At 49.6% G+C, this 14,958-nt stretch overlaps 1 protein-coding gene across 8 annotated transcripts in view; it reads right to left on the bottom strand.

Annotated features, from left to right (window-relative positions):
- Kazn (kazrin, periplakin interacting protein) overlaps positions 1-14,958 on the bottom strand; it is a 371,538-nt gene that overhangs the window by 100,834 nt on the left and 255,746 nt on the right. For all 8 annotated transcript variants that reach the window (XM_085838715.1, XM_085838714.1, XM_085838716.1 and 5 more), the window contains one exon: positions 7,081-7,272. In XM_085838715.1, the coding sequence (XP_085694841.1) occupies positions 7,081-7,272 (192 nt within the window). The remainder of the gene's footprint in view (positions 1-7,080; positions 7,273-14,958) is intronic.

Here is a 14,958-nt window from a genome sequence, read left to right as displayed (position 1 = left end):
CACATAAAAAAGACAGACGTAATTGCTCACAGGGTAGAGACAGGGAGCCAGTCAGAGAAAACAGCAAGTTTCAGGCTCAGTAAGAGACTCTGCCTCAAGAAACAAAGTGGAGAGCCACTGAGAAAGACAACAAACACCAGTCTCTGGCCTTTGCATGTGGGCTTCTGGGAGAGTACAACACCCTCCCCCCCTCAACACACACACACACATACACACACAGGGAGGGGGGAGAGAGAGAGAGAACTTAAGAGTGCCTTTGATAACAATGTGATCATAACTCAGCTGTAGGGTCTGGCACAGCATACACCAGGCCCTGGTTCAATAAATTCACCAGTAAAATAAAATAAAATAAAATAAAATAAAATAAAATAAAATAAAATAAAGGGTGTGCTTACTGAAGCAGTAAAATCGATCAATAACTTTGAACCCCCTCATATATGTCTTATAATCAAATGGTTCTTTGCTGCATACAGAGGTGGGATAGGAAACTGAGGGGAAAAGGTTGAGGGGAAATATTTAGGTGTTTCAGTTGTCAGCTAAACTTAAAAATTCCTATCTGTATCTATTTACTTGCATGTTGGGAGGTGCTTGTGGAGGTCTGCAGACAACTTGCAGGAACTGGTGCTTGAAAGAATGACAGACTTGCAAACCATGGCATCTAGCAAATGGCCTCACAGAGTTTGCAAATGAACTAAGAATCCTTGTTACCCCAGGAAAACCAGGGGCAACTTGCATTGTTATGACGGTACCTAGGCTTCAGAGCAAACTATCCAGGCTTGAAGACACTTCAGTGGCTAGAACATTTGCTGTGCAATCCTGGTGACCTGAACCCTAGAATCCATGTCAAGGTGGAATAAGAGAACAAACAGACACCACAAAAGTTGTCCTCTGTGTGCCACACATGCATCACGGCATATGTACATACAAAGACACACACACAAACACACACACAATAATAATAAACACACAATTAATAATAATAATTAGTAACTAATAATTTTTGAGACAGAGTCTCTCTACATAGCCCTGGCTGTCCTGAAACTCACTATTGTAAACCAGGATGACCTTGAACTCAGAGATGCACCTGCCTCTTGGAGCAATAAGAATCAGAATTCTGGCAAAGCTGATCTGCCACTCTTTGACTTTTTGAGAGACAATGCTGGCGACAATAACACACGGAACTCTTTGATAACAGAGAATAATATAGTCAGCATCTGGACTGCCCACCTGATTGATGTGCTGGTGGGTATCTGCAGTCCTAACTTTTGGGAGGTAGAGACAGGAGGGCCAGAAGCTGCAGGTTGGCCTTGGTTACATAGGGAGTTCGAAGCCAGCTTGGACTGCATGAAACCCTGTCTCAGAAACATCAGCAGCACCTTTGGAAGATCTGAACAACTCAGAACTGCTATCTTCCAAGTGATAGGTGTCCGTGGAAAAGCGTCACAGGTGGCAAAATATCCATTTGAAATACAAACTGACAGATACAACTGTGGGTGAGGTTTTGGACTCCACACTTCAATGAACTCTTCGGGAAACAATCTATCACCCAGGGAGCTTTCCTGAAGACAAGGAGTAGCCATGGTTACGTAATTAAGGTAATTAATACGTTCCTCTGCTTTCCCACTCCTCAAGCATGAAGTCAGCTTTCCACCAAAACACTGCAGGAGCCCAGGGCCTCTCAATATGCTATGAGGCAGGGAGCAGATTTTTTTTTTCTTTTCAGAAACAGCAGTGAAGCTAAGTATGCCAGTTCCCAGCTATAATCCCAGCACCAGGAAGGCAAAGACAGGCAGGTGGATTGCTGTGAGTTTGAGAAAGCCAGCAGGAGCCACACAGTATCTCAGTAAACAACACACACACACACACACACACACACACACACAAAACTGGATATGGTAGTGCACACCTTTAATCCCAGCACTAAAGATGCAGAGGTAGGGGGGATCTGTTTGCTACCCGATCTACATTGTAAATTTCAAGGGTCTAGGAGAGACCTTGTCTCAAAGAACAAACAACAGAAACCATCAGACACAATGTTGTACTCAACTTAAACCCTTTGGGGTAGGAATAGTTACTTCTCGTTTAAAATAAAATTAAAAAAAAATCAATGCTGGTGATGTTAACATGTATCAGGTCACTGTTGTTTTCTTTCTTTCTTTCTTTCTTTCTTTTTTTTTTTTTGTTTTTGTTTTTGTTTTTGGAGACAGGGTTTCTCTGTATAGCCCTGGCTGTCCTGGAACTCACTCTGAAGACCAGGCTGGCCTCGAACTCAGAAATCCACCTGCCTCTGCCTCCCAAGTGCTAGGATCAAAGCTGTGCGCCACCACGCCTGGCCACTGTTGTTTTCAAATGAATTAGTGAGAATCCAGACATCTCACCAGTGGAAGGAACGACAAACAATGATATTTCAAGCCACAGAAACAGCTTTTGTGGTTTTTTTTCAGTTCCCTAAGAGCTTGAGAAAAGTTTGAGAAGCGGTATCTTAAGAAACAAACAGGAGTTGGAGAGCTGGCTCAGCAGTTATGCGCTCAGACCGCTCTTGCAGGAGATCCAGGCTCAGTTCCTAGCATCCACACCAAGCGGCTCACAACTGCTTCTAACTCCAGCTCCTGGTATCCAACCCCCTCTCCGGGCCTCCACAGGTGATCACACTCATGTGCACATGCACATATACGCATAGAATAAATTTAATAAATAAATAAATAACTTAAATACGGGGCTGGGAGTGTGGCTCTGGTAGTAGACTGAATGCCTAGCGTGCACCGAGTCCTGGGTTTGATTCCCAGTACCAATCATACAAGCAAGGTGGAGCAGTCTAGAATCCCAGCACTCGGGAAGCAGAGGCAGGGGGTCAGAGTTCAAGGCCAGCCCCTAGACCATAGCAATTTTGAGGCCTGCTGGGAAATACATGAGACCTTTTCTCTACAAACAATGAGATGGCTCAGAGGTAAAGTCACCTGCTGCTAATCCTGACGATCCACACGGTGGAAGGAAAGAACTGATTCTTACAAGCTGTCCTCTGACTTCCACACAAATGCCCTGGTGTACGGACATAAACATCACACACACACACACACACACACACACACACACACACATACACACACACACACAGACACACACTCCCCAAATCATAAATGCAACAGAAAATGACAAGAGCAGAAAACAAATGGCTTCTTCAAGCCGTCTTTGTCATGTTCTAGTGGGCAAAAGAGGGAGAGAGGAGAGAAGGTAGAAACGCCTCAGATGTTCAATGACAGGAAAATGGCTGAATAAATAACAGAGCCTCCATTTGGTGGAACATTATGCAGTCATTAAAAATTATGTCCTTGGGTCGTATTTATTGTTGTTGGAAATTGCTCGGCATGTTTAACACACTGTTAAAAGATTTTTAAAGAAAAAAAAAATGAAAGAAAGCAATTTTCATGACTGCCACTACGGTTGATGCCGCAATTTACAGGGAAGTCGGAAAATGGAACCCTGGGAAATTGACAGATACCAGATGGTCCTGCAAGTTCCCACAGAGCCCAGCGGGAGCCATGGGGGGGTGTCTAGGGGTGAGTTTAGACAACGGGCTACCCAGGCCCACAATGCTTCTTCATCATTCACTTTCTACTTTTAAACTCACAAGGAGACCAAACACCTGAAGCAACATTTTCCATACTCACTCCATGGCGGCAGCAGAGGCGCCCTCCAAGCTCCCCCTAGCCCCCCACACTTGAGTCTCTTCCCAATCTGACATCAGCACTGGGCACCACTATTCCAATGACTGCTTGGGCCAGTGTCTACTCGGGTTTCCAATCCTCACCCAAACTGAAAACTTCAGGTCTCACCTAACCTGCAAGATGGTGGAGCGGGACCCTGCTGGGGAGGAAGTCTTTGGGGCACTGCTTCCCTCTGGGCCCACTGGCTGTTAACACATGTCCCTGCCATCTGCTGCTTGCTCTGCAGGCACATGTCTGCTCACGTCTGCTCCTTCTCCTCATTTCGGTGCATAAATCCCTCTGCATGCCCAAATGCCACCTGCCACATCTGTCTGTCTGTAATTTGTGTGCTCTGTGCAATGGCCGGTGAGGAAGTTGAGTTCTTTATGACGCTGCAGGACCCCGGGTGGACTGCTCTGGATGGCTGGAGGTATCCAGCCACTAGCCTTTCAGGGACACTGATGTCTTTGAGTGCATGGGCTCTGGGGTCCCTCTGACCTAGAGGTCATATGGGGGGGGCAACTCTTAGAAGATTTGAGAAGACGGACCTTGCCCCTGCCATCTGTCAATCACTAGGTTTCTGTATAAATCACAGTAAGCAATGGCCCATTCATCTTTTATGTTACTCAACCCTCTCAGCCTATGTGAGGCAGCCACTCCTACTGGCCCTGAAGGTAGGAACGTGGGTACTACCCTAACCTCAAAGGAGTACAGGCTCAGGCAGGATGGGAACTTCAGACAAGGTCAAAGTTAGTAAGAGTTAGAGCCAGGTGTGGTGGCTCACAGCTGCAACCCCAGCCCTTGGGAGGCTGAGGCAGATGGATTGCAGTGACTTAAAGGTCAGCCTGGGCTACACAGTAAGCGTAGTTAGCCTGGGCAATAAAGGGAAATGTGGTATTCAAACAATAAGGAGCAGATATAGCTGAGGTACAAGTTTTAGTTCAAATCTGACTCCAGAGCTGGCCATCCCATGACTGAGCTAAAGTACCGTCAATTTTTTATCCCAGGCTGACTCCACAGTGGATACTGGCAGAGGGAAGGACAAGGTGTGTTAGTGGAACAGAAAAGGCCTCTGCCTTGCTGGGCTCTGGGACCTTGGTCAAGTTGGTGGAACTCTTTAGGAAGGATTAGGAGGTGTGTCACTGGGAGTGGGCTTTGAGGTTTCAAAAGTCTAAGCCATCTCTGTCTGCACCCCACAGTGAAAACAGGAGGGATATTATGAGGTCTTTGAGCCGAGTAAAAGGAGGTGACCTAGGTCAGATGGACCTCTGGATGAGAAGTAGCTTCCCAAGCATCCAACTACCTTGTGCCAGCTGGGCCACAATATCCACCACCACCAGTAGTCAGGGTCACAATAACCCTGTGGTCAGAGTGAAAATGGCCCCCAGAGGCTCATGGAGAGCGGCACTCTTAGGAGGTGTGGCCTTGTTGGAGTAGGAAGTATAACACTGGAGTTTCAGAAACCCAAGCCAGGCTCAATGGTCCCTCTCTCTTCCGGCTGCCTGCTGATCAGGATGTAAAACTCTCAGCTACTTCTCCAACAGCATGTGTGCCTGCAGTCAACCATACTCCCTACCATGATGATAATGGACTAAAACCTCTGAACAGTCAGCCAGACACACTTTTTTTTTCTTTATAAGAGTTGCCATGGTCATGGTGTCTCTTCACAGCCATAGAAATCCTAACTAAGACACTGACAAAATAAGATTCCTGCCAAGGAAGTGGCCTTCAGAGCCACACACGCTATCCTCCCAGAGACTCCTTGTGCATCCTGGGTATGTCAATGAAGTATCATATGGTCATCTGCTTAGTGAGCCAAGCATACCAAAGCTAGGGTCAGGGATGCTGCTGTGACCCAGGCGGCTCATCAGCCAGCAAAATCCCCTTCCCTTCACGCTGTGAGAGCTGCATCTGGGACAGCAAGGAAGTTCATCTTCCAGACTCCTCACACTGTAGTGATGTGTGACAAGGCTCCTGGCAAGGACAACCTTCCATCCTCCACTGTGGCCCCTTGCATAGTGTCTCGTGGACCAGGAGGCTCAAACGCTCCCCCCTCCCACACTTGAGAAATCTCTCCTGCTCTATGTGTCGTGGTGGTCTAAGTATCTTGCCAGCTCTGGCTTCAGGGACAAAGCTTTTCTACCTGTCTAGCTTTTGTTCCTGTCCCAGGAATGTAGGATAGACTCTACGTTCAACCTCCAGCCCTCAGGTACAGCACACAAACCATAAACTGACTTAAAACATGGGCTTTTTGTTTGTTTGTTTGTTTACGATTCTTTACGTTTTATAACTGGACTGCACAGATCTCAAGTGTGAACTCTGCAAATGGCGTCTATCACAATGTCACTTTGAAAGAGTAGGCAGCGTGCATGCACCCCCCAAAGCTGTTCTCTGGAGACACTGTGGGGCCAACTCCTCAAAGCGCCACGGCAGCTGCATCGTAGATGGCTTTCTACCTTTCTCAGAGAACCTCCTGGAAGCTTCCCTGAAGCCCAGAGCACGGGCAAGAAGCCTTGCAGGAGAAAGGGGGCTAAGGGCTCTTTCAGGGAAGCCGGGCTGCCCTGGAGACCCATTGGTCTGTGATGTTTAGGCAGCTGGTGACCAAGGAGCTATGGAAACTTCCTGCAAACTAGCACAGGTCCAATGTCTCCCCAGGTCCAGGGCTGCACTTTACAGGGAAGCTGCACTTGTCTAAGAGGTGAGAATAAACCCAGGCCCTTCTCAGACCCCATAAGGGGAAACAGGAGTGGTATGTTGTGATGTATGGGGACAGGTGACATCTCTGTGATGAGTGATATATCGGGAATGGGGTTCGTTTCTTCAGCAGAGCCCAGCACAAACTCAGTCCCAAGCAGGAAAGTCCCGAAAGCTCCCAGGAACGTAGGATAGACTCAATAGTCGGTCACTGTCCTGGTCCATCAAAGATGGCTCCCAAGGCCCCACCCACGCACCCCTCTCTGAGACTCTATGGACAGTTAATAGTTGCTGATGGAAGAGGAGACATTTGCTTTAGTGGTGAAGCTGCTGGCAAGGTGCCCAAAAAAAAACCCTCATGCAAACTCCTATATGCAGCCCTAATGAGACTTGGGGGTTGGGGTGGGGAGGGACGAGGAAGGGAGACTAACTGCGAAGAGGAAGGGCTCAGCAGGAGTGGGAGGGACAAGAGAGGGCGTTAGGGATGAATATGATTAAAATACACCTATGAAAACGTCATAACAAACCATTATTATGTAAAATATATACTAATGAAACCCTGCAAATATGACTGACACCCTGGGACAGAATGCTATAGGAGCCAACTCCAGGAAGCTCAGAATGGCTGGGAAGGCCCGGGCAGGCCTGCCAACAAGTCTGTGCTCTGTCGCCCGTCACTCACCTTGCAAGGCTTCTTTGGCTCTGGCCAGTTCCTGCTCCTTCTGTACCAGCTGCACCCGGAGCTCAGTGGCTGAGAGGACCTCAGAGCACTTGCCGCCCTGAGACTCCTCCAGGTCCTTCGCCAGCATTTCCTTCATCTGCCGGAGAAGGTGCACTTCCTCCTGAAGCTGGACCACTTCCTCCCGCAGGAGCACTAGGGAACAAAAGCAGCCGGTCAGAGGTGGGGGGCCTGGGAGAGCTCAGGTTTCTCCTATAAGCTGAGCACACAGGACCTTTTCCTAACTGGGCCCAGGCTCCGTCCAGTCCACACACATACAACCCACACTCCCGAGCATCCAATGGATGCTCCTCCCAGTGGCCACAGACTCATTCTGACCATGAATCACCCCATGCCCAGGGAAGCTTTGTGTGTGATTTCTCATAGACTGTTCCAAACCTGAGCCTGGTACCTACAGAATCCTCCCTTCATACACCAGGCCACTGAGGCTCAAAGAGGTTAAAGAACGCGGAAAAGCCAGGCTATGCTATGCCACGCTGACTCTGGCGGTTAGTCAGAATTTGAGCACAGTGTCACACTGTGGAATTGGTGCGGAAAGGTACAGTTACATCCTGCAGAGTGCGTGCCTCCTGGGGGGTTCTGCACCCCACAGAGAACACAGCATTAACAGGTACAGTCCCAAGAATGGGGGTACCATGGGTGCAGGATATGAAGGCAGGTACATTCAATCTTGTGTGTGCATTCCGAGAGACGTCTGTGTTTTGAGAAGGTACCTGGGTAATAATAAGCCTTTAAAGATGAGAGCTCATGGGTGTAGCATTTGCCACTGTAGACCTGTGGACCCTGTGTATCCTGTTAAGCATAAACTCCAAACTGTCATGGGTGGCACAGAAGGGGGTACATACAGATGGCAGATTCTATGGACCTTCCTAATGACCACTCGTACAAAGTTCTATCAAGAATGATGTTACTAGGTATGGTGGCACACTTGTTTATAACACCAGCCTAAGAAGCGAAGACAGGAGGACTGCTGCAGGTTCCACTAGCCTGGGCTAATAATGAGTTCTAGGCCAGCCTGGGCTACAGAGTAAGACTCTCTTACTCTCTCCCACTCTCGAGAGTCCTCATCTGAGTGGCTGGAAAAGAACCAAGTAAAAGGACACAGTGACAGCTCCGGAGGCAGCCGCAGAGCCTCTGCTGAAGGCAGCTCCAGCACTGTCCCCTCCTGTCCCAGCCACCCTCCACTGCAGCCACCAGGTCCTTTCTGACTTCCCACCTCCTTCATGTGACACATGGCGCACATCCGTGCTCCACCTCGCCTCTTCAGATGCATCTTCTCCCAGAGATCCCTGTGCTAGATCCCAGTGCTCTGTGTGTGTGTGTGTGTGTGTGTGTGTGTGCGTGCATGTGCCTGTGTGTGCGCCTGTCCTTTCTCACACTTCTGGATTCCAGGGCAGGCTGCTGACTATCCAGGTCTCTCCAAAAAGCTGCAGAGTAAGTTTGCTGGGTTCTGGCCCAGTCCTCACTCCAGGCACACATCTCCAGGCAGGAATTCAGATCCCACAAGGCCTTAGCCACAGCCACCTGTGTCCCTTGGTCTGGCTTACCATCTTTAATGACACTCAAGACTTATGTCAGAATCAAGCGTGAGTGACTGCTAGCACAAAGCCATTGACATATATGTGTCTGTGTGTATATATACACACATATATACATATATGTAGGTATATGCATATATATAAACATATGTGTGTATATGTGTGTGTTTGTGTATGAATGAATGGCTTCTATGTGTCTTCAAGCCAGTCTGAGTAAGCCATTAAGGTCCCTTATTGTCTGTCCATGCAGGCAACATGGTCTCAAGAGACCCTGTCAGTCCCTTGTCAATTCTATAAATCCTATGTTCTTTCTTGAAGTCTTGTTTATTACAAACCACAGGGATTTCCCAACCAGTCAGGGCTGCCAGATTAAGAAAGTACAACACTTTAAGGCAGTGGTGGCTCACACCTTTAATCCCAGCACTCAGGAGGCAAAGACTGGCAGATCTCTGTGAGTTCGAGGCCAGCCAAGGCTACACAGAGAAACCCTGTTTTGAAAAACAAAAACAAAACCCAAAACAAAAACAACACCAAAGTAAAACAGGAGCTAACACCCCAGATGCACTGTGTCCAGACCTCAGGGAAGCGGTGGGTCAGTCCTAGAGTAAGTATATTCCATGTAGCAGGTAGAACACACGTAAGCTTGGCGTTCATTTGTACTGTCCTGTGTTCTAATTTGACTAGGCTGTCTGTTTCCTCCCTGTGGGCTTCTCCCCTCCCAAGGCCACAGGCGCAGGAAGCAGAGTGACCCCGGGAGCTAACACTGCTAGAATACCCCGAGGGAATGGGTGAAGATGGAGAAAGAACAGCAGTTGCTAAACTTGAGCTCGGCCAAGAGCAGAGATAGAGGTGGCCTTGGTAGCACACTCATTGCAACAGGTGTAGCTGGCACAAGGGCCTCACCCTCCAGCCCAGCAGCCCCAGCTCTGAAGCAGCCAATGGGAACCTGGCACACCTAACAAGGGCCCAGTCTCAGAAAACCAGGCTGGAAAAACAACCGAGGGAAAATAAGAGGCTCCTGCGAGCTTACTAAGTACCCACACTGGCTGGGCAGGCTGTTCAACTTGCAGACTCTGCCCTGCACCTTCCTTGATCAGAGCCAACCTGTCACGTGGCGGTTCTGGGATCACTGCACAGGGAAGGGACTGTGTCTACAGGCCTCAGTTATCTTATCTGTGAATGGAGTGAAGGAAATTTAAATGGAGGCTGGGGTGTAGCTCAGGGATAGAAACTGCCCAGCATGCTCAAGGCCCTGAGTTCCAATCCCAGCCTTACTCCAAGTCACTTTAATGTGCCTGGCACCCTGCTCACAGAGCACCACCAATACACACAGCTCACCTTGCCTTCTACGCAGAGGGCACTGAACACTCGGATCAGAAACCATGGACAATGAAGGATCTGGAGGGTGTGCCTGGCTTTCTGCCTGAGAGGGTTTGGTACCTTGCGGTGTGTCCTTGGACAAGACGCTATCCATCTCTGGGCCTTTTTAGAGGTGCTTAGAGGGGAGTAGTGCTCCTTGTAGATCTAGATGAATGTTACTGCTAATATATGGGAACAGAGACCCTGGATGCCGGTGTGTAGCTGCACAGCTCAACGGTTGCCAGCCACAACTGGCGGCTTACTGGGTTCAAATTAATTAAGAAGTGAGCCAAGTTTCTCAGCTGTGCAGGCCACACTTGTCTTCAGGTGCAGGAGACTAAGGCACAGGACAGTGTTCAGTACAGACTATGGTCGCTGCATTCCAGCCAGCATAAACAGGCATTGGGGGAGACCGGAGGAAGGTGCAGCTGCTGAGCCACACGCTCGTGCCCTGCTCAAAAGGAATCTTCCAGAACTGCTCTGCCCTCGTCCAAGCACAGAAAAGCAACAATGCCATGAACCGTACCCCTCTGCACGGGGAAAGCATAATTCTCATGCCGCTAGGCAGGGAGCAGTCGGGAGTACAGAGAGACCAACAGAAGCCACACTCGGGCAACTGTTGCCGGGAGACTCTTGCCTCCGGGAGCTGATCGCTACCCATGGAGCTAACTTGCCAACCCAAGAGGCCCCAGGTGCCTCTTCCCTGAGGAAGAGGGGGTGCAGCGAACTCTCTCCAAAGGGCAGGTCCACAATCGGTGACCATGGGAGCTGAGACTTGCTACTCCATAGCCCGCCCCCTTTAGTCTGCAAGAATTCTGCCTTTTTTTTTTTTTGGTTTTTCGAGACAGGGTTTCTCTATATAGCCCTGGCTGTCCTGGAACTCACTTTGTAGACCAGGCTGGCCTTGAACTCAGAAATCCTCCTGCTTCTGCCTCCCGAGTGCTGGGATTAAAGGCGTGTGCCACCACGCCCGGCTGAATTCTGCTTTTTAAGAAAATATTATCTCCCAGTTCCTGATGCAACTAAGGTTGCTTCCGTGACCAGTTCTTGTCAGTAGAGTATAGAAAAAAAAATGTTTTTAAGAAGGAATGCCACTTAAAGACAAGAAAAACTGAATCTTTTCTCCATATTTTATCTTCAGAGAGTAGATTTAATGGCAGGAGCTCCAACAGCCACCTAGCAATATGGAGGCAATCACTGTCTCCACTAGACCAGTCCTCTCAATAAGCCATAAAATAGCAACCATCACGTCAGCTTCACAGATCGGGGGTTGAATGACAGGGCCAAGCTCACAGATAGTCAAGAGCAGGGCCAGGCTTTGGGCCTGGGTGGTACGATGTCAGCACCCTGTTCCAGCTTCTAGCACAGTAATGGTTGCTGCTTTCCTTATATAAACATCCCAGGCATGCTAAGAGAGCTACAGAGTCCTGGGCAGTAACTCTGGGGACCTCCACAGTGGTCAGACCACCCACTGTCCATTGCTAACCAAAATAGAAGGCTCTGGAGAGGAACACAGCCTATGGGTGACTTTAGCAGCAGAGCCCAGGTCAGTATCAGTCCTGGGCTGATGTGACAATGGAGTCATGTGCTCTCTTCATCCTTACAACCCTCCAACTCCTTCGGGAGCTTGCTTGTTCTTGCTCCCCATGGTGGGTCCCAGTCCCTGCCCCAAGCTCACGGTCCCTGCAGCTCCTGAGAAGAATGTGCGGTTCCTCAGAGACAGAGATAGGATCTTGTCACATGTGCCATGGTGCCAGCTCCAGGCAGGGCCCTGGCAGGCGTGTGTCCACAGTGCTGGATGTTTCAGACAGAGGCAGGCCAGGCGGCTCAAGGCAGTTAGCGGAGCTCAGTCTTGGCTCCTCTACTTCCTGATGTGGACCCCTGGCATCTGATCTGAATGGGGAAAATGGAGCCAAGAGTGGTTTCCCGGCCTTCAGCAAACATTAAACAAAGCAACTGTCTCTCAGGCTCTGCCCTGCCTTTTGACACTGTGACACAATGTGCAGGCTACCTACAAAGTCCAGGCCCTGGGAAGTACAATGGAGCCAATAGCCATAGTAAAAGTAATAATAACAATAACAACAACGATAATAATTTATATATTTATATTTCATAGTTTTAATTAAGTTCACCACATCGCGTAGGGCTGCATTCATAGCAATCATAGGACACATGCTGCCACAGACTGGATAGAAATATTCTGGAAAGTTCTAAATGGGGTCAAGGGCAGTTTATCACCAGCAGTTTGTTTTGTTTTGAGACAGGGTCTTTTTTTTTTTTTTTTTTACATAGCTCTGGCTATCCTGGAACTAGACTGGCCTTGAACTCACAGCGATCTATCCACCAGACTCTGGCGATGCTGGAATTAAGTTTGCCACCATGCCTAGCTCAATATTATGATAGAGAATGTGTCCTCTGTCTTCTCAGAGAAGGCTCTGGTCTCGACACCTAAGGAACCTGAGCCACAGCCTCTCTGACTACAGGGCCAGCTAAGGGAGCAGTCAAGGCCCTTATGAAGACCCTGTCAAGGGAGAGAGCAGAACCTGTGAGTTCGGAGCAGAGGGACCTGTGTGAGGAATTTGGGCCCAGGGACTGCTGCCAGCTGCCTACCATGGAAGGACACCTGGGTCACCAGCCAGGCATATACCTGCTCCTGAGCTCAGACTCTGCCCTTCTCCAGCAAAGTAAATTTAGGGAGGGAGCCATTCAGCCCGAGGTAACCTGTGCTGTCCAGCTGGCTTCTTCATAAGGATACCTCGGTGTCTCTGTAAACTAGCTTCTGCTTTTGGACCCAGGAGGGTCACTTGAGGCATATATACAGGTGGACATGAGAGAGGCCCAAGGCACAGAGAGGAATTACAGAGGAACGATCACTACTGTCCCGTCTAGCCTTGTAGAGACTACGGCTGCCACCCTTTCTGCTCTCCTGGTGGCCCCTGCTAATGTCAGGATCCTTCCCTAAGGCCACCAGGCAACCCTGTGCAGAGACTCAGAGACTCTGGTAAGGTACATTGCCTCTCTGTGGGGTGGCCTGAGCCTGACAGGTGGCCTGGCCCAAGCTGGCCTTGTTATTGCAGGATCTGGGACAAGTCCTATGCTGCTGACACAGTTGATGCTCCATAGATATTTGAAGCAAGGTGGATTGAGATAGTGGAGGAGGGGTGCCCAAAAACAGAGTGGGGAGAGGGATGCTGGCAGCCCAGGGCAGAGGGTGAGGTCTTCCTAGTGGTCCAGGTCCTGCCCTGTGCTACACTGTACAGAGGTGAAGAGAAGCGTCTTGGCTGACAGGCACATTTAAGGCTGTTGATCACTTCTGCCTGGGTGGTACCAGCAACACCACCCTGGCCCTCTAGAGTGCCCCTTGTGGCATTGGTATTCCATCGTCACATGAACCCTGAGAGATAAGCCATCAAAGCATCTTAAGGGATACTGAAGATGAGGGACACAGTGGGGGTGGGTAAACCAGGGTTGCTCTCTCCTGAGGGTGTCATACTATAGGCATAGCCTCTTTTTTTTTTTTTTTTTTTTTTTTTGGTTTTTCGAGACAGGGTTTCTTTGTATAGCCCTGGTTGTCCTGGAACTCACTCTATAGACCAGGCTGGCCTTGAACTCAGAAATTTGCCAACCTCTGCCTTCCAAGTACTGGGGTTAAAGGCGTGTGCCACCGTGCCCGGCAGGCATAGGCTCTTAAGCTCAATCGTGGTGTGTGCAGCCAGTCAGTAGGGCTGCAGACAGGCCAAGGTAGCTCCAGGGCTAATTAATGCAACCTCCCTGGGCCTGGACCTTTCTTTCTCAGGCTAGGCTTGTCCTGCTTCTGTCTTGGTCCTGCTTGGGGTGGGGAAGGGGAACTGGAAACAACCCTCTCTTCTCAGACCACCATTGTCCCCACTAGTCAGGTTCTCTGCCTGTCTCAACAGCACCCCACCCCGTGGCCACTGTCCCTCAAAGCTGGCAGAGAAGGGGCTGGAGCTTTCAAGGACTTCCATGTCATGTGATTTTGCCACTCTGAAGCCCCACTCCCAAACAGGAAGGACTACCACCTTTAATTGATGTTGTCACTCATGCGCTCCCCTCCCCCCGCAACCTCCCAAGGCCAGCAGAGCCCCTGGATAAGGTAATTCTTACCCCAGTGTAGGTACGGCTGGGCATGGTGGGGACCAAGTGAGGCTACCTCTTTTTCTCGAACTTCACACAATCATTTATTTCTTTGGGGTGTGTTTAACCGACCTGCCCTGCATATTAAACTGCTCCTGTGAGGACCCTGGGCTAATTGGCCAGTCATCTTGCTGCCTCAGAGGCCATGGCCCCCCACCCCATCCCCTGGGGCGGGGCGCATGGAGCTGAGCTGTACATTCAATATCTCAGAGCTCCAACTTTCTCCTGGGACAGGGGTGTGCAGTGACTATGGACTATGCTCTCTGGTGCTGCAGTCAAAAGCCCTGCCCTGGGAAGGAGACTGTAGGAAGCCTGAGTGTAGGGACAGACTCAAATTTAATATGAGGACTGTCACCTGGGACCATGGGTCTCCCTGGTCTTCCAGAGACCTGAGCATCCTGAAGCTGCACACATCCCTCACTGGGAGGTTCCAGCATCAAATACATGGTCTGGCTTGGCGGGGTCGGGGGTTGGGGGATGGAGGATGTTTGGGTGGGGTAGCTGGTGACTGCACAGTCTGGCCAGGGAGGAGAGCAGGTGAATGAATCTTGAACAGGTAACCACTACTAACCAGTACTAACAAGTACTAACGCCACAGCCTCCAAGCTGGGGCTTGGGCTTTTGATGGCTCTGAGGAGCCAGTTATTATCATGTGTTTGGTTGGGCAGGATGGGAGAGGGCAGGATGGCCACCTCCTCCAGTCCTCTGTGGAAACATTGTTTTGGCTCTTATTAGCAGCATCAAGCTAACTATGGCTCATCCAAATGTG

The sequence above is a fragment of the Mus caroli genome, unplaced genomic scaffold (assembly GCF_978045245.1).
Source record: "Mus caroli unplaced genomic scaffold, Mus_caroli_1 scaffold_6, whole genome shotgun sequence".
NCBI lineage: Eukaryota > Metazoa > Chordata > Mammalia > Rodentia > Muridae > Mus > Mus caroli.
The sequence above is the reverse complement of the archived record's forward strand: the minus strand, read 5'-3'. Positions and strand labels throughout refer to the sequence as shown.